The sequence below is a fragment of the Pipra filicauda genome, unplaced genomic scaffold (assembly GCF_003945595.2).
Source record: "Pipra filicauda isolate LSUMZ 115617 unplaced genomic scaffold, ASM394559v2 scaffold98_size3848907_pilon, whole genome shotgun sequence".
Classification (NCBI taxonomy): domain Eukaryota; kingdom Metazoa; phylum Chordata; class Aves; order Passeriformes; family Pipridae; genus Pipra; species Pipra filicauda.
The window spans coordinates 2843735-2870550 of NW_024105186.1; the positions used below are offsets into that span (position 1 = coordinate 2843735).

The following is a 26816-nucleotide window of genomic DNA, read 5'->3' on the forward strand; positions in this document are numbered from 1 at the left end:
AGCCCACATTTGTCACAGCAGTTGACTGAGAGGACAGTGGAAAGTCAAGAACAGCAGAGAAGCACCAGCACTGTGACCCTCTTAGAAGCCAAGCAGAAGCACAGTTCACTGAAATGTTCCAAACAGAACAAAAGTAAGAAAACTCAAAATATGGTGTGCTATTTTCCTTTACTGTGTGATTGATGTTCCAGAAAGGAAGCAGCACTCTGTGCCTTCTTTGTGGGTATGAATCAAAGAGGTGTCTGACTCATTTAATAGTTTCTTCTACTAATGAAAATGTGCTGTAGGTCTGAGGTGCTGCCATAGCCAGTAAGAAGTGGTGACAGTGTAATTACCTTTCCCAGTTGTGCCAAAAGTGTTATAGTTCTTCCCAGCAATACAGCCCTAACCTTTGATACAGGGATCAGACAGATATAGGCAAAAGTTAAGGGAGGGAGAGGTATGATACCAAAGTAGCTCGTTTCCAAAGAAGAAAATTGGGAAAGGGATCCTAAACTTCTCTGTTATTCCATCAGCCTGCTTTTTTTGGTCCTGCTATGGAAGTGTCTCCAGATGCACTCTGCACACCAGAAGGTTGTAATCTTGTTCTGGAAGGAGATTCTTATGAAAAACTAAAAGATGGGTGAGCTTATAAAGGCTATGTGGGACTGGGAAAATGGAAATAATCAAGACAGTGAAGAAGATAGGCTAGTGTCATGGATGGATCTCATTTTGATTCTCACTAGCCCTTCAGGCTCAGTTGATTAAATGTTTCTTAGTGACAGAAGAAAGATTAATAGCTATATAAGATGAAAAAGAAGAAAAGATCAATTTTTTTTCCTGTGAGAGTTTCCCCTTCCATCTGGTCAGGTCATAGAATCTTGTAAACACTTTTTGTTTGCAGTATGCAATTTACTGCTTATTAAAATTGCTTACAATGCTTTGGCCTCAGCTGTTTGATTCAGGATCTAATAAACAGTTGGTGATTTGTCAGGCTGTCACTCTATGGAAAAAATCAAATTCTTTTGCCTGTTGGCTATCATTTTAATAATGGAACCATGGTGTTTGTACAGCCCCTGATCCTGCTTTCGGTGAGACCCCTTCCTGAAATGTAAATCATCATCCTTTGTTCCTCTACCACATGTATATCAGCAAGGGCTTTTATCCTTCAGAGGGGAAATCAGTATTTGTTGTGAAAGTACTGTCTTGATTTCACAAAAAATCCCACTGGAAAATGTTACCATCACAGCGATGGACCAAGTTGCTCCAGCACCTTTGAGCTATTTCTCAAGTGACAGGCACTTTCTCTCTGTCTCCAAGAGATCTCTGCAGCCCAGGTTCCTGTTTTTCCCCTTTCTCAACCTGGGTCTTGAAGTGTGGATCACCGGTGCTTTTGCAGTATTTTTGACTCGGTTCAGTCCCTGTGGCTCTTTCATTTGGGAATTTGGGATGGCAATGCACATGGTAAACAGCAACCTCTTTTTAATGCAGGCACCAATGAATCTTGGCAGTGTAAAGAAATCATCCCATAACTGGTAAAAAAGTGGAGTTTGCAATCCCATGGCTGTGCCCTGCAGCCCAAACCTTCCCACCAAAATTTCCCCCTTTTGTTTGTTATAACTCACATCATGAGGGAGGGACAGCACTCTCAGCTCGGACTGAATCCCATGTAACCCAGCCCACAGTATAAGCTGGGCAGGGAGCAGCCACAAAACATAATTATTGGGTCCCTACTGTGTCCTTTCCCCCTTCAGACTTTGTGCACCTTGCTGGATTTCAGTGACCCTGTGAGAACCAATTTCTCTCTCCTGAACTGGATTGCAATTGACCGGCAGGTTCAAAAGTTATTGAACGTATGCTGGAAAGCTGCAAAGTAGATTAACATAGTAAGAACAAATAATAAGAGAAAAAGGATTCTTAAAATAGCTAATGGTCATGTGTCTGCAGTTACTGATGCTGAATAACAATGTTGGTATAAAAGCGTATGGTCTTAAAATAACTGAGCATGAATCTAGCTAGAAATTAGACAAAGGCTCTTAACTATCCTTAATGTTCTTGAACAGCCTTGCTGTAGGAGTAGTGAGAGCAAGCCATCTACACTGCCTTTCAGTGTGTATTTCGTTTATGAATGGGATTATACAGTGTCTCTCCCTGCAGGGGAAAAAAAAAAAGAAAAGAAAAAAATCTGGTAACTGTCTGGAAACATGGTGACTTTTCTAGTCCCATGTTCCTACCTGTAGTCTGTGACTCTCCAAGAGCAAAATAAAGCATCCCAGATCTTTCATATTGCTTAAAAAATTATGGCTGGGTGTCAGTCTGCTTCCCACATGCATTTTTTTCCCAATAATGGCATCTCTTCCCTGATTGAGGAAATCCTTTTAACTTTAGTCAAGAGCTTTACAGTTTGACCTTTACTGCCAAGATAGGCAGTAAAATTAGATCTCCGAAAAAAAATGTCTTTTACTTTAATCCCAAAATGTTGGCAGGTGGGTGGCTCTGAAGTCATCATTCTCACATGTTTTCAGACAAGACTTACTGTTAAAATAACTGAGCAGAAGTATGCAAGGAACCTCTCAGCACAGTTGGTCAATCATCCCAAAATGAGGACAACAGCACAGATACTCAGACTGGCTTGTAGGTCAGCCAGCTGATTATAGGATTTTCCCATCACAGAGGTAGATAAACCCTTTTGTATCACCGGGACAGACACACCAACCATGCTCTAAGATCCAATGAGCCCACAGGGGGGATTTTGCAGCTTCAGCTTTGTGTATACGTGTTGTCAGGTTCAAACATGTATGTTTGGAAAGGTGGACTCAAGTAAAACTCTATGAATGCATAGGGAAATCTGGAGTTAGAGCTGAATCCACTCTGTGGGAATAGAGCAGATCTTGCAGGCAGCTGCATCCTTCTCTATTTTATTTCTTCAGTTTTAGATGTGTAATAAGTTTTCCCTGTTTCCAGAAGTATCTTGTGTGGAGCTTCAGGTAGGCTTCAGAGGAGGAGGTGCAAAGAGGGAATGGAGACATACAAGTCTCTGGCATGCCCTGCCCTTTCTCACTTTCTTGCTGGCCTCACCTACCCTCTTCTCAGATCCCAGCTGGGATCTATAGCTGGGAGGGTTGATGAAGCTTTCCCGTAGTTCAGCAGCCAGTTGCCCTATGGCAGCCACGTATCCATGCCAGGCTCAGCTGTGTCCCTGGCACCCAGGGGCATCTGCTCCCCATCTGCTCCCCACAGACCTACCCTGGCCCACTGAAGTTCACCTGTGCCTGGCTGCCCCACGGGCACAGCAAATCACAGGTGAGTCCTGCCCAGCACCCACGGCTCATTAATTCACTCTGCCTGTACATGTACAGCTGGAGAGGGTCCCATGGGCTCAGTCACACCAGGATCCCTGAAATCCTATCCATGCAGGTGGGCAACAAAGCCTCTGGCCACAACACCCCTAAAAAGCCCACTGCCCCCTCCCCCTCCATGTAAGCAGTGGCCCCATTTTTCAGGCAGGGGCTTTTCGAGGGGATGGGAGGAAGGTCTCTGGGGACACTGCGGGGTTCCCCTCGGGAGCAGCCTGCAAGGCACCCGGGCCCCAGAGGCCAAGGGGGAGCACCGGAGGCTCCGAGCGGGTTGTTCTCTACTCCCAGGCACGCTGGTAAAGAGAGCGTCGCAGAGCAGCTGCTGCTGTTAGAGCTCTCCTGCCAGCTCCACTCCTCTCGATGCCATTCCTACCTCCAGGATTTTTCCCTGACTCGCAGCATCACCATCCAAAAGTCTCCCTGGAGGAAGGTATCTGCTTGCTGGTTTGTCTCTTTATCCTTTGCCTCATCCGCGGGAGAAGGGAGAAAAAAAAGCCATAAGCAATCAACTCGTCTGCTTCTTTCCTCTTTTTTTTCTCCCCCCTCCTGCTCCCTTGCTGCTGTCAAGGGGCGTAAAATCCCCTTCTGGAAGGAGCTTTATGAGGTCCATGCATGGACGGCAGCAAATTGGAAGAGGTGAGCAGCTGACAGAAGATGTGAGAGCTGGAAGGGCCGTGCCGTGGGAGTGGTCCTTGCTTTGTGTGCAAGTGAGGCAGTGAGTGTGCAGCCTCCCACTCTGGGTGCATCTTTTTTTGGATGCTGTGTAGTTCCCTGTGGGAAATGCTTTTTTGGCTAAAAGAGGAAGAGATGTCACATCAGGAGCTCACCCAGCGACTGACTACGGTTATCACCCATGTGGGTAAGTCATCTTTATTTTTCTTCTTACTATGGATTCGGGGGCCCTGTTCTCCCAGGAGGTGCTGATGCCTTTGTGTGACAGTGTCACACCTGTGCATGAAATAGGAGCCATCGGCAGATTGTGAACCGCTGGCTCTGGGCAATTAGACAGCCTTTTATTGATGGTTTGGTTTGTTTTTCAAGCATGTATTTCCCTGAAAAGCAGGAAGAGTAGGAACAGAGGGTGTCCTACCTGTGAACTGATCTGTGTAAAATACCCGAGCACAGTCCTTGCAGCGAGGTGGTGGAGAAAAGGGGGCGGTGGGAGGATGCTGGAGCAACAGCAGTGCTAATGTGCTGGGCATTTGACTGTGGTGCTGGAAGCAGCCCATTCTCAGAGAATCTTTTTTATGGCCTTTGATGTTTCAAGGTTTCTGGAAGCTGCTGGGACAGGATCTCAAAAGCTTTTCTCCATGTCAGGCTTGATTTTACTGTTGCTAACCCTCAAATGCCAGGGAATACAGGTGAGGCCCTGTACTATGTGCTGGCATCCTTATGCGTCTAAGCTGGCTACACACTTGCTGGCACTGGTGACTGAATTGCAAGGAAATGACTAACCTGAAATTAGCCAGAGAATAGGAGATGCTGGTGATTAAAACATCAACTGAGAAAGGATTTTATGACCCTTTTTTGCTACCTATAGTTGAGTTAAAGCAGATTGCAGCTGTGTTGCATCATGTAAAGAGAACATTTTTAGTTGAATTGCATGGAAGCAAATTTTATAGCTGTCAGTGTTTGTAATGGATTGTGTGTTGTGAACGCCAAAGATGTTGTACAGGTTCTTGAAATGCCTTTGTCACAGATTTGCTCAATCTGTATATGAAACAGAATGTTACCAAAATCTGGCTTTTAGAGAATATCCAAGTAAGATTTTAGATCAACATTATTCTTTGGTTTGATATTAGCTGTAGCAGCTGAACTAAGTTTAAGAGAGCAAATGCAATCACTACCTTGCCCAAAGAAATAACACAAAAGCAGATTTAAACTGAATAAAATATTTAAGACTAGGTCCTATCTCTGCAAGATCTTATCCAGGGGTCAGCCTTCGTGCTCCTGGTAACCTCAGCAGGAGCTGGGTACGGGACAGAGTATGATTGCCACGAGAGCTTGAGGCAGCAGCCTCTTCAACCCAGTAATGCCAACACGAGCTGCTTTGCAATTGTGCAAATTCAGATTGACACGAAGTCACATGAATTCACATTTTTATTATGAAGATTTGAGATTCAATATGAGGCACATTTAATTTTGTTCTAGGAAGAATATTTCAGTGGAGCCAAAGAGGTTTGGGCATCTTCTGGTTTTCCTGTTAAACTCAATACAGGTCCCTATCATCCATATTGAGGACCCTCCTTGATGTCAGGAGGGATTTGCTAGAGGTAACATAGCATTATATTACCTACTATATATTATGATCTAGTAGAAAATAATTCTAGACACTAGAATGATGTTAATGAACCTTTCTCCCGTTTCCTGATATGTAAGAGAGGTTTCTGGGTCATGTGGCTGCTGCTAAAGAGTGTCATTGGTTTTCTGGAGATCGAGCAGGCCAGTCCTAGGGAGAGGAATCAAGGTCACAAATCTTGGTGTTTTTTCCATTTCACACTGAGGCAAGAGCTGAGTTCATCAGCTTCCAACAGGGAAAGATAATCCCACCATTTTCCCAGCCATTAGAGACCTACAAAGCAGATGCTACTTGTGGAGTCTGCCTGCCTTTTTGTAGGCAGTGCTCATTTTTTATTGAATCATGTAACTGGAAAAAGCAGTTGTGCAAAAATGGAAGCAAGTAGTGTTAAAATATTTATCATTGGCTGAAGGAAGAACATTTCTTCCAAACCCACTGATAATGCACTATGTTTATGAATAACATCTTGTAGTGTGAGTTGCCATAGCCGAATCAGCAGTAGCTTATTGAAAGAGTAATTCCTAGGAAGCTGCACAGGTCTCTTGGAAGTTCAGTGGGAATCTTTACATCTCAAGCAAGTAAAAGGGCTCTCAGCCTTGGCAAATTGAGGGGATCCTCCCCATGAACATACTTTATAATGTTTACTATTTTTACAACAACTGTCACCTTCATATTACTGCTTGGACTGATGGGATTCAACCTGTCTAGAATGTTCCTTGCTTGGGAACACAGCTCCCAGCTCATCCAGGGAGCAGGAGGGAAGAAGCTTATGCACTAAATTTGAAAAATGCCAAACAAGAACTTTATGGGAGAGTTAAAAAAAAGACATACATTTGCAATAAATTCTTTATGGGATTGTTTTGATCTGTGTCAAGTAGATGACACACCAGTTTATTTTTAGTGTATTGATGAGAGTGACACAAACATAGTTAATTGCCTGGGGTTCATCTTATCTGTCCTGGGACAAAGCTCTCATCCCTCATTAGCTGACTCATGTTGTGTTAGACAGTTCATGTGCTTGCAACAAAAGCCTCTTATCCTGCTACAGACTTCATACATACAGCTACCTGCCTTACCAGGTTAAAATCGAAGCATTGAATGTATTTCCCTGCTCTCTTAATTGATACTTTTCTAGTACCATGCACCCTGTACTGTAGCACATCTTCATACAGTGTCAAACAACAGAGGACCAAATTAGATCTCTTAAAGAGCTCTGTGCTCCCTCAGCCTCCCTGGGGTTGTTCCTGATAGCCATGGTGTGGGTGAGGTAATGGGGCCACAACAGGTGCCTGGGACAGGAGTAGTTTGTGAATACTAGCAGGCTTTCTGCTTACTACCCGAGATCTGGCACAGAATGCTACCCAATCATGTTACCAAAACTGCGTCAAGATTCTTTTTTTAATTTAACCTACTTTCATTGAACTTGTTTGTTGGGAGGTGTTGGGGAAACACTCATCAATTTTGAAAAAAGTGTGTCCTTCGGGTAGGTGGGCAGGTGGCAGCTCTTCTGTGGTGGGGAGGGAAGAGCTTTGCTGGGTGACGTGCCTGGTGCCGATGGCAGGATTGTTTGCCTGTGGGAACATGCACAGTTCTTCTAGCTTGCAAATCCCACAAGAATATGCTTTTGTGCACTCACTGCCCACCCACACTCGGCAGTTGGTCCCCAGAAGTCTGATGCCAGCTTTGCTATTTGTGGGCAGCGTTCTGGGCACAGTTACGCACACAAGCACCTCCACCCCGTGCCCCATTTACCGCGGATTTTTTCTTACAATGATTTTATAATAGGATGGAGCTGCCAGAACCAACGTGAGCTGTCTGAAAAGGACAGCAGCTTGGGTCCTCTGTTGCCAGTAAAGAACTCCACAGCATTTTAGAGATGGAGTTTTCTTAGAGGTTCCCCTTAAATCTCAATGAAGTTGTAAGAGCTCCTCACATCTTCAAATGTCAGGTGGATCCAGATGAGCTGGCTGTCAGTGTCCCTGGTAGGGGAGGCAGTGATGTGAATTTGCAGAAAGGACTACGTTGCACAAATGTTACATAAAAGAAAAGAACCATACAATCAGCTTTTATCTGATTTTGTATATTGTTATTTGTCCAATTAATGAAAAAAAAAAGGAATTTAAATAACTTGATGGAAATCAAAAGGAAAGTCAGTGGCAGAAGTTGGTCTAGGGTTGACACCTCAGGACTTAGACAACCACCTAAAATTCCTATTTGTTAACCATAGTATGTCAGTTCCCACCACTCTTGGCTTAACAACCAGAGTTGAGGGAGCTGTGTAAAATACTTGTGTGAGTGAAGAGAACCTGTGTTACAATTCAGAACAGGAAGTAAAGGATGATACTGCATCCACTTGACTGTGTGAGAGGAATTTAGGTCAGCAGAATGGAATAACCCGAGCTGGCACTTGTCCGAGGCCAATGGCTTAGCATCACAAGTCACAGAATCTGCTTTATGCTACAAAGCCAGAAATAATCTAATATGTCACAGCTGGAGAGACGATTGCAATGATTCTGATATTGCCTGTGTACATCAAGGGCACTCAAAAGAGATATTGCAAGAAATTAGCTTTCGAGGCACCGTATCAAATAGGCCCTCTGCTACTTCTCTGCAAAGGCCGAAATCAAGGCAATAGAAATTCCCCTGCCTGCAATAGAAAATTCTTCCCTTTGTTTTAGATTGTTCATGCATTTCAGGAACTCTTTTCGAACCACTGATTCTGCAGCTCTGTCCTACTTACGGATTTCTGGTGTGCAGCTGGGGGCAACTGGTCCTTCCACTGACCACGGCACACCGGGTTTTTTCACCCAAAAGTCATATACAGGCATGGGATGGACATCTATCCTTGCATTCCCAATGAAATATGACAACGGAAAACTTCAAAAATATGTCTGTTAAATTTACTTGGGATCTCATGCTAACGGGAAGTGGTAGGTTGGAGTTCCTTTCCCCATTAACCTACTTCTGTAAAAACATTGAGCTGTGATCATATTATCTGCATCTTTCTCTCTGTACCCCAGTAAAGCTTTTGAACCATTGGCCAATTTTTACCAAATTTGGTGAAGTGGCAGAGGTCAAAAACATTGTGTTCATGCAAAATATGAAAATAGTAACTGAAGAGAAAGGTGCAATTAGTGAAGAAAATACTAATAAGCTCATTCTGTTAGATCTAAGAGACTCCATGTGGGAAAGTGCGATGTGGGAAATGAAAGATAACAATTTATCTTTTTTAGTTTCAGAGCTTAAAAAAGCTACTTGTTTAATTTTTTGTTCCTAGATTGTGGTTATTAATTTTGCTCCGTTCTATATGGCCTATTTCTTGCAGCTGTTTCTATAGAAACTGTTTAGCAAGGAACTGTTTAAAAGTGTTTTGTTATTGCTGCAAAGTTTGTGTCTATAAAAAGTGGAAATTAAGCTCTCACAAAAAATTTGCAGATGTGCCTAGTGCACTTTCCAAAGTGTAGAATATTGCAAGTACCACATACTTGTTTAAAGCCCACATTCTAACCTGTTTTGTTGAGACATGATCAGAAATAAAGACTGTAAGAAACTGTTATGAGTTGGGGATCCAGAACACTTTTTGTCTCAAAGCAAAATATTTATGTAATAGTTTTGTCTCATGTTTAGGGAGACAGAGGTGACTGAAGAGCTTCCCAGAACCAGAAGAAATAGTAGCTTGCATTAAGGCTGCTTCTGTTTCAGGAGAGAACAGCTCAGAGATGTTTCTCTTCAATATTCCACTTTAGCTGTGGACTTTTTCATATGAGATGAGACACTGGCATCCTTGAGAGAATTTAAGAAAAAGGTAGAAAAATTTTGCGCTATCCAGGTGTGTTACTGTTAATAATTTCTTTCAGAGCAGCATGCAGTAAGGAGAGCCATGCAGAGCACCACAGAACTGAAAGGCTGCTTACAGCCCTAGCAGTTTTCTCATTTATGGATGTTCTCCCCAAAACTGGCTGTTATACCCTGAGCTTTCATTCTCAAGCCAGTAAGAGAGCAGGATGTTGGAAAGAAAAGGCAATGGCAGTAGCTATCCACCATCTGCTTGCTGCAAGGTTTTCACACTTTCTACTTAGGCATGTTGTGATGGCAACTGTTGGAGACAGGGAACTAGGCTGGATGGAACTGAGGTGTGATCCAATCTGTCAATCTGTAAGTCACTCTTTTTTTCAAAAGCCTCCACATTGCTGCTGTTATATCTAATGCCACAGCAGTCTCCCTCTGTCCTTTGTTTTCTAGTCTTTCTCAGTAATGGCTTGTGGGTGTTTGTTTCTTGGCATGGAGGAGTGTTTAACATCCACGGAAATTAGTAAAGGAAAATCAGATGACAGAAACCAAGTTTAGCTGTTGGTAGTGGTGATGCCCTTCCACAGCTGTGTGGGCTGGACAGCAGGTCCTGTACATCCCTAGAAAGCTCCACTCACCTCTGCAGTTTGTCTGTTGGTGCCTGGAAAGTAGTTGGGACACAAATGAGTAATTCCAGGATGCATGTTTCAGTTGCAAGGAAGTCTGTGTGTCTTCTGTTTGGGTCAGCTCATGGCTTTCCTGAACCCACCTCTCTCTCAGGACTGTATTTTAGACAGTGTTAGCCCTTTGTGGCAATTTTAATAAAGCAGAAAGCAGGAACATCTGACTTCTAGAGCAGGCTCTTGCAAACACTATGTGGTGGTTTTCTGTTGGGATTTGGGTTTCCTTTTGCACTTTTTTGGGGTTTGGGGGTTTTTTTGTTTGTCTGTTTGCTTCTTCTTTTTTTTTTTTTTCTGTTTTGTGGAAGAAGCAGTTTTGTTATTAAATAACAATTTAAAATAAAAAGGAAGAATGAGATAGCTTAGGTCACAAGCAAGAGAAAAATGACTTTTTACAGCATTATACAATGAGCTAGTCAGACTGTGGCACTTCCCCCTCTACTCTTAAACACTCCAGAGCAAGCCCAGGGCTACCTGGAAGGAGAAAATGAGGGACTGTCCAGGGGAAAGCAAGTGTAGGAGGTTTCCTCCTGTGATTCAGGCACAATGAGAGATGCTGATGCTGGCAGAAGTCATTGCTCACTAGCAGGGTGGGCAGTTGTGACTATTCTGCTAAGTCTCAAGATTAAAAAGCAAATAGGACCAGAAGGAGGTAGAGAGAAGCCCCTGTCTGCTCCCATCTCTGTGGCAGAGGGAAGCTCAGATGGCCTCAGAAATTAAAATGAGCTGACATCTATCACATTTCCTGGCAGCTCGTTAAATACAAGGGCCCTTTTCCACCTCTTGCCTCATCTTTTATTTAATTCCTTTTTCTCGCCCTCCATATGGTGCCTGAATCCAAGAGGTTCCCTGAGAGGACATCTCCCTGGGGGAAATAGGTTCAACACTTCAGAAGGTACTTGCAGCACCAGCTCATCTCAATGAGTAGAGAATAAGCTCATCAGTTCCATGGCTGTCACTCTTTTTCTCCTTTTGCACTATGTTGGAGGCCTCTTTTAGCCCCTGAGGTTGGACTCAGTATTCAATCCAGGATGGACTTTTCTGGACCCGGGTGACTGCTAAAATAATTTTGACAGCACAGTGTCTACTACATGGTACTAGTCCCTTCTGTATATTTTATCCTGTTCTTCAGAGCTGGGCTTGGAGCATTTGGGAGAAGATAAACCATAAATGTTTTGTGTTAATGCTGTGCTTTAGCCCACTGACCGAGTTTCTTGTACCTCCCTATAGAATTCAGCACAGTAACATCTGGATTTCCCCAGATGGTCAGTGGGTGAGTGGGAGAAATCTAAGTTCTCTGCAAAGCTGCCTGACCCTTCTCATGTGAGAAAATGCTGGAGAATGATATGAAAGGGATAACACGGCACATGGATCATTATTAGTCAGTCAGCTTTGGTGATTCACACTAACCAGTGCAGCAGACACGGCCAGAATGGAAACCAGGGAACAGAATGGAGGCAGGGTGAAGAAACAGCCCACTGTTACATGCATAGGTGGAAAAACATCAGTTGTAAATACCTTAAGTGCTCTGTAAATCGTGGCATGGAGGGAGGTACTGCTCAGAGAGCAGGAACTCTGTAAAGAAAAGCTGGTGAGTTTAGCAGAGGAAAGGCTCCACTTTGGCATGGGGACAGATGTGTAGTAAAGGTGACTCTCTGGAAGCTTAAATAGAGATACTAAGGTCCTTTTTGGAATATTAGTCCAGGTCTGATTCCTGACCTGGATTACTCAAGCATGGGAGTAAAGGTCAAATTTCTGCAAAAGCCAAAATCCTTTGAAACATTGCAAAGAAGTGACAGGAAACAATGTCTCATCAATAATACAAGAAAATGGCTCTGATCCAGAAAGGTGCGAAGATTTCTCTATTTCTGTGTGAATAAATGGGGAACTGCTGATACTCAGCACTCCACAGGTATTTTTGTCTGAGTGCACTCAGCTCTAGCTGACCCAGCTGTAGCCGCTGCTGCAAACAGATATAAGAGGCAGCACAGAGACTTAGCACCTACTATCAGAATTTCCTGAGTTCACGTGGGGATCTTGGGTCAGTTCCTGCCAGAGCTCAAGGAAAGCCAAGCTGAGAGGATCTCAAGTCAGATTCCCCACATCCGTGAGCACAGCCTGTAATCCCTGTGCTTCCGGTTACCTCCATCTGTGCCTCAAGGATCTTGGATGGAAACCAGCAGCTCTTATCCTGAGACTGTTTATGCACCCACTCATATCACCTAATATGTGAACACCCCAACTGTCCTACAGCAGGGCTGTCATAGTATCTATCCCTATATTAACACCATATGTTACAGAATTGGTAGGAGAAAGGCTGGATCTGCCACTTCCGCAGTGCAGGCTGTTGCCCAGGGCAACGAGATATGAGGGGCTGCAAACCATTTAGCTCTTGCTTCCTCTGCATGATCGTGAGCTCTGTGATTTCCAGTTTCCCTTGGGCAATGAATTGTCTACAGCTGGCCCCGAATACAAGAGCAGTTATCTGTGGTTCCAAGACATAAATACAAGGCAAACAATGCTGATGTACAGCATTGTAGACTACCTGGCAACAGCTGCAGACAGGATCTGACTCTCCTCATTCAATACATGCCTTGAGCTCCAGAGATTTTATATATATCTATACTCCCACGGGAGAACCACTTCAGGAAACTGGCATGTGAAGAGGTGAAGAAAATCTAAAACCAGAGAGGGTATCTTTCAGTATTTCAAGAGAGTGATTGTTGCCTTTAAATTCCAAGACCTTTAAGATAGCAGCCATATTTTAATTATACATAGGTAGGGAATAAGCCCACAGTTACTGGCATCTCCAGTTATTATTATTGCAATATTTCCAGTTTAGTTATCACTTTCCAAGGATGTGCACGTGCTGACAGACAGGTACCAGGGAAAGAAGTGCACAAAACAGACACAGCTCAAGTAGCAATGATAAGTAGAAATGAGATTATTTGACTGTTAAAATATATATTTGAATATACTGTCTGTTAGCTATATGTGTTACAAGCTTGACACTCCAAATGCATTTTTTTCCTCGTGCGGAGTTCATATTCTAATAGAATTGCTGTGGCTAGAATTACTATCAGAAGAGTTTGCCTCTTTTTATCAATCAATAATTCTTCACCTAACAAAACATGACTATAAATATTTCCTCCCTTAGGGTCTAAAGTTCACTGTTATCCATTACACTGTAGTTCCTAGATCTCTGAAGCCAAGGCTTACTTTTTGAAGGGATCAATATTGGTGTTTGCAGCATGAAAGCCAAAGCTGATGACATACATAGGAGCCATACTATTGATCTTGCAACATCCAGAGAAAACGTTATTTTAAACCAAAATAGCCATGGCCTTAGCATGACCCTGAGCTGTAATCAGGTACAGAACTCAGAGAGCTCCCAGCAGTTACATGCCAGTAGTTGGTGCAGGAAGGTTGCTGGGAAAATCTGATTAATCCTTATTATGGCGATCAGCTTATTTTGTGAAAACAAACTTTCCAATTTTTTTAAAGGAGAAATTCAAAGCTACTCTCACAATTTCATCTGTCTCAGATATTTGCACTGTTATCAGTGTCTAGTATCTTTTCCCATTCCACTCTGAAGAATCCAGGAGGGGCTTCACAGCTGACTGAAGTCACAGTTCAGTCTGAGATAAAATTTTTGGTCCTTTTTTTTTTTGATAGCTCATAAAAATCCATCTTTTTGGCTTTGTTTTCAGCTGGGAGAGAATGCAGTTTCAGCAGTGTGCAACTGTCATTTTGGATCATGTTGAATTACACTCTGACTATACAGTAGAGCCTTGTGCATATTTTATCTTGAATGGGAGCAGAGAGCCGGCATCCAAGTGCCCTGGGAAGAGCAGAACTGGTGGGAGAGAGCAAAGAGGAGCCTGTCAGTGATATTCTGTGCCCATTCTACCCCAGTACCTGCAACAGCAGCTCTGTACGGGCCACACTCTGCCTGTCCCACTGTCCCCTTCAGTGCTGGGGTGTCACATCTGTGCAAGTTTTTCCCAGTCCAGTCATAAGAAGGAGAAATGAAACACAAGCCGTCATCCCCTGCACCCTTCTCTTTCCAGCAGGGTACAGAGCAGGGCTGCTGCCTGAGGAAGGGGTGTGTGCGTGTGTGTTGTTCTCAGGAAGCAGCTGTGCAGGAGAGGGGGAGAAGGCAGCAGAAGGAGCAGAGGGCACATCAGCTCCGCTTGGCACTGCTGTTTCTACTGTCACTGTCCCTCAAGGAAAGGGTCAGACCTTTCCGGGATCACCTGAAAGGCAGGGTGTTACAGAGATGGGCAGAGGAGCCTCACTCCCTCAAACCCCTTCTCCAAGCGTTTTTAGCCGGTACTGGTACCCAGGAGTTACCCTCTGTTGATGGAAAGATCCGGGCGCTCCCACCGCTGCCTTTTTGCGGAAGAGCCGCTGGAGGGCGCGGGAGGGTGAACCATTCCCTGGCCGAGCCCCGCAGGCCCGGGGCATCTCCTCCTGAGGCCACAGCATGAGAGTGCAAAATACCAACATCACGAGTTCGGAGAAAGCCATGGTCTCCAGAGATAAATACCCTGTGAGATGGGTGTTGAACCTTTGAAAATCGGGGTACAAAAGTACTCTATCTAAGCTTTTCATGCAAACTGGGATATACTATAGAAGGACATCACTTCACTACATGTGTGTAATTATTGATCCTTTTAGTAATCATAGTTTAAGTTTTACATAAAATCTATTTTTTTATTTAGGAGTAAACACATCTGTTCATTTTAATATCTAGAAAATATAAGAAAGAGCCTAATCTTATACCAGCTTCTCTTTCAGAAAATGTGGGAATCTGTCATGATTTTGATAATAAAAATTATTAATATTAATTAAACACTACAGAAGTTACTAAAAGTCTTAAACATCTACCAGAAAATACAAAAGCTAGGAATATGCCTTGCAGAAAAATAAGGCTGGCATTAGTATGGTTTTTCTCACCCCCAGAGCGCTGTCCCGTAATAACTGAGCAAAGGTGGTGAGAGACTCAAATTATATATCAGGTCTAAATTAATCCAGCAAGTCTAAACTGCAGGTCACGAACAGCAGAGAAAGCAGCTGGAAACAGCATCACCCACAGCATACAGGAAAGAGGGACTGGGGGCCCTCACAAATGCAGTAGCTGAAACATTGGATGGAGGGTGTGTTGGTGGGAGCCTCAGGTGAGAATGCTCTGGGAGTTCAGGCTAATTAAAGTACTCAGGACCCTGACTACAATACTGCTGCCAAATGCAAAATACTTTCTCAGTACAGCCCATGTGCTCTAAAATACTTGCCATGTCCACTACCAGTGCTGATATTTGGGATCAGTCACTGAACCTGATGTTAAGACTCCTTTTTAGTGTTTTGGTTTTATTTCACTCAATTAGGTCATTCTTAGTAGTTTCAGCAGCCTTCACTATCAGACTTGTTGCCCCACAAGTGTGTGTAGTAGTAATTAGCCTGGAACAGAACACTGCAAAACCTTAATGAGCAAAACACTGCTTTAAATTACATTGTTGAAAAGACAGAGATACCTACAAATGACATAAAATAAAATTGAGGGTCGCTCTGTGTACTGTGCTCAAGGCTGCAACCAAGAAAAGGATACTTCTTAGCATGTCCCCATATATTTTACAGCTTTACTGCAGTAATTGCAATTGATCTTAGGCAAACTATATGAATATCTTGGGATTCGGTTCCCAGCTGAAGATTTTTTCCTTATGCTTCATCATTTGTATTGAGATTTTAAAGTTCACTGGTGGGTTCTTACAGTGCTTCTGACACAATTATAAATATTGCTTTATTTTTTTTCACAGTTGATTGCTATTCTTGAAGCAAGTATATTTAAACAAGAGACAGGAAAATATTGTGTAGAATTATGTGAGTTTATGCTACAAAGGAGCAGCAAAGAAAAGGTTGAAGAGGGGCTGAAATTATTGTTAAGCCAATTCAAAGAGCTCTCAAGCCAGAGGGAGATGTATGGATTTATTTAGCACATTTCTCCCCAATTATTTGCTTTTGTGGGGCAAAACTTTCAGTGAAATTATTCATCCCCCCAAGACTTCTTCAAATAGTTCTCAGATGCATTCTCAAATACAACAAAAGAAAAATATTATTCTTAAAACATATTCTTTTATTGGCAATTAAATAGGAAATTGTCTATTTCATGAGAGTAACAATCTCTCTGTGGTGCCAGAGTGCTCAGCTGAGATTCACTGGAGAAGTGAATGCAGCATTATTTAATGCTGCATTCCATGAAGTGGACGTACATCTATTGGGACTAAGGTCCATAAACGGATGTGGGATTTAGATACATTTTATTGAGTTAATCTGTTCTGGTCAGCAGAAAGCACTTGCAATGGGGCTTCCTGACAGACTAAAGAGCAATTTCTTATCTCATCAGAACACTGCACCACTCAGCTTTAGGCGATTTAAGTCCATGGTGCTGTTCAAGTCAAAGCACTGTCCTTATTTCATGTGGGCTGGAGGTCTAACTTTGTGCAGACAGTGCTCAGCACATCCCAGCACATGGATGCTTCGTGTCCTGACAGCAGGACACTTGGGGTTGACAGGGGAGGCCATTGTGCATTAGTGCAGTGTTACAGAGAAACCCTCGTGCTGCCTTCATAGGAAAAGTTGTCTCAGGTGCAGCTTTATACTGTTTCTGCACCTGAAGCTGGCTTACAGATTTTTTTTTTACTGTGTGGACCTACTTGCCTTTTAGTAGATATCCCTGAATAATTTTAGGCTTGCTATGATGGAAAATGAGGCTTTGATGCTAATACTTTTTCTATCCCAGCTGGCCATTTTCCATATAATTTTAGCAGCTCTTGCCTCGTTTTGACAAAGGATTGCAACTCTCATTTCCTGTAAATTTACCCTATTTACATATTCAAGATGGGGTAGGGTGACAAAACCCAATAGTTGTGCTGGCTGGGGAGGAGAGGGAGAGGTCTGGGGGTATGGCTGTGTGTGGTGAGGCAACATCTTGCCTTGCTGTGCCTGGTGCATGATGCAGCGCTCCGGGTGGGGAGAGGTCAATGAAGTGCTCACAGGATGCTCAGTGATGCACATGCTGGCAGGTTATCCATCCCTTCATTTTTCTGCTACGCATCAGGCTTTGGTGTAACTTGGGAAATCACTCCATAGATTGTGTCTTTGTAGAACCTTAAATCTATTACAACTGATAACTTAGAGACAAAGCTGGGGTGGATAAACTGGGAACAGCACAGGGGTTAAGGCTGTGGGTGGATGTGAAGAAGGAACAGCTCTGCAGCATCAGGCACTGAGCAGGACAGATTCCTACCACCTGGCTGTAGGCATGTCCAAGCATCCAGCTGCTCTGTGTGGTTGCACTTGTGGGTGCACACAGAGGAGAGTGTTGCAGCCTCTCATTTGCAGGTGCCCAGCATGGAGAAACTACCATGTGGGCAGGTCCTTCAGGAGAGACTTCTGGTTTCTGACAGCAGCCCTGTCCTGGGGAAAAAAAGATAAGGTATACTTTACAGTAGCCAGACTAGAGGCAGTAACTCCTCTTTGATGATTTTATCCTCAATTCCTTAGACGAATGCAAGCCTTGCCCTAGAGGATGTTAAAGGAGTGTGTTTGATGTGTATCTGCCAGCTGAGAGCCCAATCAGTCAAAAAGGCGTCTAAGAAAGTCTCAGAGGAGCTCCTTTTTCCTTGAGGACTGCACAGAGTGACTGAGTGAACCTCAGTGCACAGATATAGAAACAGGGAAAATCAATAGTCTCTGAAGCCCAATCTCCTGCTTCTCATGGTAACCGATGCTGAGTGCTTGAGAGATGGCAATAGAACACTGAAAATACCTTTACTGTACTTTGTAATGTGAGAAGCTCTATCTTCCTGTTCAGCTAACATTTGGCATATGTCCAAAAGCCTTGAGTATCAACAGCCCTTGTGATGCTCACAGATCCTATTTTTATCCCTGTGTCTTTCTGGTTCTCCTTTATCTGCTTCAAGTTATGAATTGCAACAACAACAAAAAAATGATGCTTCCGTCAGGGAATGTGCACAGCTGCTCCTCGGGGAAAGAAGCTGCCCTGGTGGTCTTGGCTGCATGGATCCAGCAGCTGTTCTGCTCTGTGAGCGCTCCAGCGGTTGGTTGCCAGGAGGAAAAGGTGAAGGGGGAGAGAAGGAGGAATAGTGCAGTGATTCCAGTGCAGTGCCCTGGATGATGGCACGGGCCAGGGTTGCCATGGCTCTGGGGGTGACTTGGTGTGTGCAGTGGCAGAGGACAGAGAAGAGAAAAACATGTTCCCTGCTTAATCCAGACTGTCTTTTCCAGCACTCAAGGTGCTGCTGGAGGGCCATGGCACAAAGCCTGTGCCTGTGCATCCACCTCTCAGATGCATTGGTTGTATGGTCACCATGGTGTTTAGGAGTGTAGGATGATGGGGGCTGACATGCCCAGTTTTATGGGCCACAGCCACTGGTTATCCGGTGTCTCTGCTATCTGTTCCTTTTGCATTTACGTGTCTTTCAGTTTATTCCCCTGACTTTAAACCAGGAGCTATGTTTTGGGTATGTATTTCTCAGAAAGTTTCTTGGTCTCACTTAGGTCCTTAAGCATTTTCATGATCAGGATTGGAAGAACTTTTCATCCAAGCCTAAGCCCTGGATCTAGCTGATTTTTACCCCAGTGCCAGTTACAGACTGGTAACTCTGAGAATCTGTTTATCTTGCCGAGCAGATTCCTAGCAGGACAGAAATGCCTGCTGTTGGTGATCTGCACTTAGCTGCAGAGGTCAAGAGCCAGGTGCTGCAGCACTTCGTGCCACTGCTTGGCCAATGAAGGTTCCGCTCATCTCCTGATCTCCTGGGAAGCTTCTTTAATCCAGCACTAATGGCACTGGCCCGTTTTGGTTTGGTTTGGTTGGTTGGTTTTTTATTTTTTATAATGATGGTAACAGTCCTTGACTAACCCTGGATGTCTGCACAGCTTTGAGATGGCAAGAGAAGTTCCTTGGCTAAGGTTGTCCTCTGATCTTCACTCTACTCACTCCACTTTACTCCCTGCTTGCGTGGGAGTAAATGTGCGTCAACAGTGGCAGAGTTGTTGTTTCCTCTGCTGAAGGTGACCAAAAATGTTTTGCTCGTCCGTTAAGAAGTCACTTTAAGCAGATCAGTGTAATGAGATTCTGAAGCCATATGGCACTGGAATTAGTGCCTTCTAGTGCAGGAAATGTATGTTGTAATTGCAACAGTGCTGTATGCTAAAAGTAATTTCAAGAACAGAGATGTTTTTTCCTCTGCTTATTACTTTAACTCCTTGGGGCTTAAAACAATGTCTGGGATGTAGCCCATTATTAAAAAAGGAGGGAGATGCAGTCCTGGTATGCTTTTTATTAGAAAATAAATGGAAGTTAATAGAAAAGATCAGTTTCCATTTCCTAGCTGAACACTGGAATAGATGTTACCTGTAGCAGCACCAAGTGTGCTCTGAAAATAAACTTTTGTGTCAAACCGCTGAAATGCCTCAGATTCATGTTCTGGGTGACGGGGAAGGCAGAAAGAAGGTCACATATATGCAAAAGGAAAATGTGTTTCAGCATAGCTATCAAAGATCAGTTCAAACATCAGATAAAACATCACATATGAAATAGGAAAATGTGAAGCTGGGGTTTCAGAAATGAAATACAGATTATTTTCTTAGCTTCGATGTGTATCGATCCTAATATTGGCATTGGATTTAGATCACTTATTTCTCAGGCTTGTGGAATGTTATATACATCGATGGGGGGATCTACTGGTCTTCTTGCTGTTGGGTTTTTATATTTTGTTGTTTTTAAATCATTGGTGGATAGGAGAGGCAATTTTTTGAGTCTTTTCTACACTAAACTTTCTTAAACTTACAAGGCTCTGATGGAAAAGTGATGCCTGTTTCCCTGCAATTGTTTAAATGACTGTGTGGGTTATGCTGCAAACAGGGAGCATTTTACAATGTTTTCTAGCTGCCTCATTTACCCATGCAGCAGAAACAGAGTTCTCTTCCTCCTTCCTCTGGCACATAAATACTGTTCCCAAACTCAAATCTTGACTGTTCACAAGAAATTACATCCCTTGGGCTCAGCATCGTTGAGATCTAACGTGTTTGTTGCATGTTTCGTGCTTGACAGTGATACCAACCATCGGAGCACTGCTTTTTGAAGCAGAAGCACATTGTTTTATGAGAAGAGATATTGGGCTTAAACTGATTTAACTGAGTTGACTTCAAATTTGTGGCCATCCTCTGGCCACACAGTCACGGCAGGAAGCACCTTCCAGCAAGTGTCAATTCCAAGGTAAACTGGTATTTCTGATGAAAGTCAGAACTAGTGCAGCTTTGCAGGCTGTTTTGGTTAATGGCATCTGAGGATATCTGGGTCATGGGTTGTGGGGTGGGGGATTTTTTATTTTGTTTTGGTTTTTTAAATTTCTGATGACAATTTCATAAATTTATTTACTTGCTTATTCATTGACAGACCAAGCCAGATGATGTTGCTAGGCAATGCTAGCAATTCATGAGCAGAAAATGTCCCTTCCTTAGGTTTTCGTAACATTTTGCTGTGGTTGTCTGCAGCAGCAGCAAAGTAGCTTCCATTCTGTTATTATGGAGAAGACCCAGGGAAGCCTGTTTACCATTTTCTATACCTGCCCCCCCCCCTACTGCATGCAAAGAGCAGTGACCTGCTGTCAGTCAGACTGATACTTTTCAGCTAACGGAGGAAAATTGCTTAAAATCAATCGTCCACTCTGAGTGTGTTTGGTAACGTGTTACATAAAAGCATTCCTGCAAGCCAGCCCTTGCAGCAGGTCCTGTGCAAATACATCCAGAGCAGTACAGAAGAGGTGATCTGTGGTAGGAAATAGGGCAGTTCTCAGCGCTCCCATGTCAGAGGTTTCCCACACGTGTCAGGAGAAGCCAACCCATCTGCCTGTGATGTGGGAATGAAATGGCACTTACAGGAGAATAAACAGATCCTTTTGTCCATCCATCCCAGTCCTTTCAGCACAGCACTCAGTCCCTGAGGTAACTCTTATGTGCCTTGTTGCTCAATGTGGAGCAGCTGCAGTCAGCTCATTTTTTGGTCTGGAGCTGGGTGATGGCAGTGGTACCCCAGGCATCAGAGTTTTGTATTGAGCATTGTAATGGATCAGGATTTCCTAGGGAAAGACTAAGAGATGATTTTAGATAGTTTTCCTGTTGCGTGCTGTGGCTACCTGTGCTTCCAAAGCTCACACCTAGGGCAGATTTCTTCTTGCATCCCACTTCCAGAGTCAAGTCTCCCACTTGGAACGGAGCATCTCACAGATCCTCCTGTTGCTAAGCCATGTAGATACTGGTGGGAGCAGAGGACACAAGAGTGGCAGACAGAAGTGTATTGCCACAAATGCTGGATTCTCCCTCACTGTATATCTATACGTGTGCAAGGTTGAAGTGCAATTAATCTGTGTATGTCAGACATGAATATATTGTCAGCAAAGTTTATTTTCTAAGGTACATTGTGTTTGCCTGTGTATGGAAGGACACCTTGAGCCCCTGTAATGAAAGAAATGATGATGGAAGAAAGATTTAAAGATAAAACAGTGGGGTTGTTTTTCTAGTTTTCTTATCTCGTGATGGCAGTTTTCTACAAATTAATTCTGCCTTCTGTGCCACTGCTCTCCCTATCTCTAAAATATTGCTGTCCCCTGGGGATTTCTCTATGGAAGCTCTAATAAATATTTTACAAATGCTAATGAATCAGGTCATCCAACAGCTCAGTACATCATTGTCCTCTCTTTGCAGGCAGTGTTTTGGCAAAGAGCAGCTTCATGCCATGTAGCAAATTTGGGGGGCAGGGTAGCACAAGTCTTTTACCGTAAAAGGGGCAATGTCCTTTATAACTTTCTTTGGTCAAAGAGGGAGGTCCAGAGGCTCAGTTCTCAAGTCTGGTAGCTGTTTTACTATATGGTCAGTCTGTGTGTGCTGGGTTAAGAAGCTTAAACAGCTCCTACTGTGTGGCTGAGGAGCAGCAGAGCTGGCAGGGGAGAAGCTGCAAGTTTGTGAAATGGGATAGAAGCAGAGGAATGAGTTGACTTCTGTGTGCTTCAGCTTACAGGCATTCAATGCAGTCCAGACACTTATTCACCATTTTAGTAATAGCACCATGTGAGGCTTTTCTCTCCTGAACATCTTTGTTCCCTCTGTTTCATTCTCTGATTTGGATTAATTACCCTTCTCTTTTCCCACTCTGTGCCTGAGGATCAGCTGTGATCTGAGTAGGCCATGAGCTGAACACACTGGATGTTTTTCTGGCACTGTGTGAAGTGCCAACAGGTGTTAGTGATTGAGGCAGAGGAAGGCAAAGGTTCTCAGGCTGTGTGTAAGGTCCTTGCAGGAAGCTCATTCTGTGCTCAGGTCCCTGCAGATGAGCTCTGGGTGGCAGCTCAGCCCTGATTCATTGGGTTCTCACTGTATTCTTTGCACTGTCACCAGTGCTGGCCTTGTGCCTGTTATGCATCTCCTGTGCAGTTCCCTCCAGATCCCAGGGAAGGCTCCTTTTTATTCTACTGCATCAGGATTGCGTGCTCTCTGTACTCAGTTCCCCAAGTACTTGTTTCTTCACAAAGCTCTCTAACCAGTGATTTGTATTATAGTAGTTGTTAAAAAGGAAAAAAAATCAACGTAAATACCCAGCCCCTTCAAAGAGATTTAATGGATGTTTCAAATCTCTCATTTTGGTGTCAAATTGATTGATCCAACTTCTTTTTTAAACAAAATTGGTTGGGGGGTTGCACAGCTAGCAGAGCATGTCTGCCAGCAATATTTCCCTTGTCCTCCATTTGCTACTCTGTTCATTTAGATTATCAGATCTTATGAGCAGGGACTGTGCACAGCAGCAGAGGGCTTTTCTGTACAGTTGCAGCCTCCCAGTGCCACTGCCAGACATATGAGTAATTGGTTGAGCAGCTCTGCAGAGCAGTCTCCTTGCACTGCCCAAGCTGAAATGCAGAAGTAAAAAAATCCATTCTGAGAGATGAAGAATCATAAAATCATAAGCCTGAAAGGGACCAAAAATCATGAAGAAAACCCTTTTCTCGAGGAAAAATTATTTGTGAACCTGTCTGGCATGCTCCTTAGGAGTCATTCCGTGATCTTGCAATGTGCTTCTGGGATCTTCTCTCGTCATTGTTGCTTGTAAGGCAGCTTTAAATTAATGATAAGGAAGCCATTCAGGGCATGGGCTGTGCTGAGGTTCACAGCTTTCATTCTGAATGAGAGATTAAAGTAAACTGATATTGAAAGCAAGGAGGGAGAAACAAACACAGTCACTAAGCCTATAAAGTCTTAGCCAATTGCGATGGCGAACATCCTGCTGGCGAGGGTGACCTTGAATGAACTAAGTGGGATAAAGTCACCAGCCTGGACTGACGGCTGAAGAATCAGGCTGGATTCCAGCAAACAGAGAGCAGATTCCCGACAAGAGTCTTCTGAGCTGTGGCAATGGCTTCTCGGTGTCGGAAATGTGGACAACAGGTACCCAGGAATCTGCCTTTCACTGCTGTCCGGATAACAGAGGGAGAAATGAAATCTTACCATGATTTTATAGGAGGATGCATTAGGCTGGAGCGCATGGCAAAGAAAGGTATGTACAGCATCTTTAAACAAAATAGCATCTTCTCTTAATGGGAGCTGCATTGCATTCCCAGGCAATTTGCAAAAAAGAGATTATGTTTCTAATGCTTTCTCTGAGGAGTCAGTGACAGATAAAGGCAACTGGCTGGATTTGGATATTAACTCAGGTGTGGCTGCAGCATTTTACTTGGCTGTCTATTTCTGGGATATTTGCAATGATTTGACCTAAAGGAGGTTAAAATGAATGTTAAGCTCATTCTGAATAAATATTTATTTCACTCGGATGTCAGACACTGACTTTTCTGTATATGTCAGGAGCAGGTATTTGCTGTGCAAGGAAAATACTTTTTTTGAAATGAATGTAAGAAGCTGGGGCAGTGGGTTTCATGACCCAGTTGAACCTGTCACCCTGTTCTCCTAAATTACTATGTAGAAGGTCATTAACTTTCTCTCTGTGAAGATTCTAGTTTCACTGTACTCAGAAAGTTGGACTATGGAGCTTTTTGTGCTCTGTGTGAGTCAGCCTGGGTACAGGGCAATATTCTGCTCTCAGTGGGTTGCTAGTATAAGATACTGGTGTTCTGGCAATTTGTGCTAACTGCATGTTAACTCTGGAGTGATAATAGTTGAAATCTAGGCTGTTGACTGCTTAGTCACATATCAAGATTGCTGAATCATAGAACACTTTTTCTTTATGTGACATTTGAAAGAAAGATTAACCAAACAGCCCCCTTTCATTTGCTGTGTTAACTTGAATAAATACTTAGTAAACCTCAAATCCATTATAACATGTTCACTAATACGTGATGAAAGGATCCCCAAAAGCATGCAATATGATTGTATTTTCAATCTGAATTGTTTATTATGATTTAATTAGCTCTTCAGCAAAGAGAGTTGCATTCAATGTGGTAAATGGAGAATATTCTGTAGAAAAAGAGGTGGACCAGAAGCAGGACATCGGCCGGCAGCTACTGCCTACAAACTGGGGTTTGCAGATGCTTTCTTTAATAGGGCTCTAACACACAATGTCAGGGTTTGAAAACTGCAAAGCCAGTCCATTGTACCTCTGCTTCTGTGGGTGATCCATCCGTGCTGATCTTTGGGCTCGGTGCCTACCTATGCGTTGCTGTGTTTGGCTGACCTCTCAGTCACACTGATGTTTCCAGTTGCACTCTCTGTACTGTGGCATTCCGAGTTCAGCACAGTATGGCAGAAATGTCTGGTATCCCAATAAAAGACAGCAGAATTCATTGAAGTTCCTCCCTGGATGTTTGATCAGGTGTTTCCAGGTTTCTTATGGCTCTGGGGGCCCATGGGCCTGTTGGAGGCAGAGATCAGGCATCTGCTGTTCTTTTTCTTCCTGTAGGTAGAGAGGAGAAGAGATTGGTAATAACTTTGCTATGGTTACTGTTCCCAGGGAAACATCTCTGCCTCTCACGTTGAGAGGCTGGCTACCTGGCACAGTATTATGGGAGGAAATCCCTTGAAAAATCATTTTCTGCTGGAGAGCAGATAGTGTGTCAAATCACCTTGAGCCTGTTGCCATTTAGTGAGGCAGAAAACATCGCTGCTGCTTTAGTTCTAAATTCTGCCAATGAAGTTGCTGGAGGGGCGAAAGTTTGGTTATTGCCAGGGACAAGGTGCCTCCTGCTGCAAGTGTTAGAGCTGGGTGAGCTGTGAGAACACACCGGGGCAACTCTGCATGCGGTGACAATGTGAGAAGAGGGCTAAGGGGCTGGCAAGGTGGCACAGGAATTCATAACAACACTGCCTGGGTTCCTTCCTCCCGCTCTGAACTGACTCTGACCCCGTGCTCGTCTTTGGTCCTGTTTTGGCCTATGTTTTCTTATCTGTAAAGTAGGAATAGAATTACCTGCCTCCATAAAAAGTGGATCCTGATGGTGTAGTTATGACTATCCTTTGATGATTAGATCAGTTTTCCTTTGTAGTCTGTAGTGCATAGACACGGAGGAAGAAAGATGATCTGTCCCAGAGAACTTGGATTCTGCCTGCCCCTTCTTGCTAGTCCTACTAGCAAAGACTCATTGACAAACTCTAGAGATATGTGCCTTTTTCCCTGTGGCATGTTCTGACTTACCATCACCTAGGAGTACCCTTTCTGCAATGTAAAGATCCAGCTGGAGTGTTGCTGAGGTCTAATTGGCTGGTACTTACACAGTGCTTCGGGCACTCCAAAATATGAAGCATTTTTCACATACACGCCATGTCTGTTGAACCCTGTGAATATTCTGTGGCAATTTTCTCTCTTATTAAATATTTTATTGAGAAGAGATGGAAGGCATGCAGGTAACTACAGCAGAAATAGAGGCCACGTGGCTGCAGTGGCCTGCAGGTAACCTGCCTTTCGGCAGCAGTACCCCACAGCAAGCAGTGCTGTACCAAGCTATTCCAGTCTCTGGATCACATGAGTTTCAAGGCTTCCTTTGAATCAACGAGATTTGTTCTGATGAGTGGTTAGAAGTGTGGTTGTAGTCTCCTGTTCAGGTAAAGAGATGAAAACAGTGAATGCTTACAAAAAGGAAGTGCTGCTGTGAGGGGCCAGCTGAAGGGCATTTTTCCTGTGGCCATGTGATGCCTGCTCAGAGCTCCACAGCCCCAGCTCCCTGCAACAGGCTACATGAGCTGCCTACAGGTGCTGAAGGCCCCTCTGGGGTCTGGTGTGCAAATGGTGCTATTTTGAGTACCAGTACGTGACCTTGAGACTCTCTGGGATCTGCAGCTCCAAGGTGCTAGTTATAGCACAGCTATGAGAACCAAAGGGAAGGAGCCCTGAGAGAGCCAGGCAAGAAATGTGACAGGGACTCCAGTCCAGGGCTGATCCTTGTTGGAGTGCTCTCAGTTCCTCACTAAAGAGATACCGAAGGTGAAAGCAAAGCATAGCCTCTTGTCATGAAATACATCATTCTTGGACTGTGGCTCATGTGCCCTTTCAGCACTGACATGACTACTCATGTCACCCAGCTGCTGATGAACATCTTTAATGCTTCAGGACACCTCCTGCCAAACTGGCCCTCTCTGTCCCCAGATGCTCCCAATTAGCCTGCCTTGTTGTGATGCTCCAGTCCGCCAATG

At 43.8% G+C, this 26816-nt stretch overlaps 1 protein-coding gene across 11 annotated transcripts in view; it reads left to right on the forward strand.

Annotated features, from left to right (window-relative positions):
• The first annotated feature begins 3774 nt into the window (after positions 1–3774).
• The window catches only part of MCF2L2 (MCF.2 cell line derived transforming sequence-like 2), a 158079-nt gene continuing 135037 nt past the window's right edge, over positions 3775–26816 (forward strand). For 5 of the 11 annotated variants that reach the window (XM_027712877.2, XM_027712886.2, XM_027712887.2 and 2 more), the window contains exon 1: positions 23073–23733. In XM_027712877.2, coding sequence (XP_027568678.1) covers positions 23592–23733 — 142 coding nt within the window. In that variant the 5' untranslated portion in view covers positions 23073–23591. Of the gene's footprint in view, positions 4195–23072; positions 23734–26816 lie in introns of those variants that run through there. The other 6 variants (XM_027712873.2, XM_027712878.2, XM_027712885.2 and 3 more) reach the window with 3 other exon arrangements.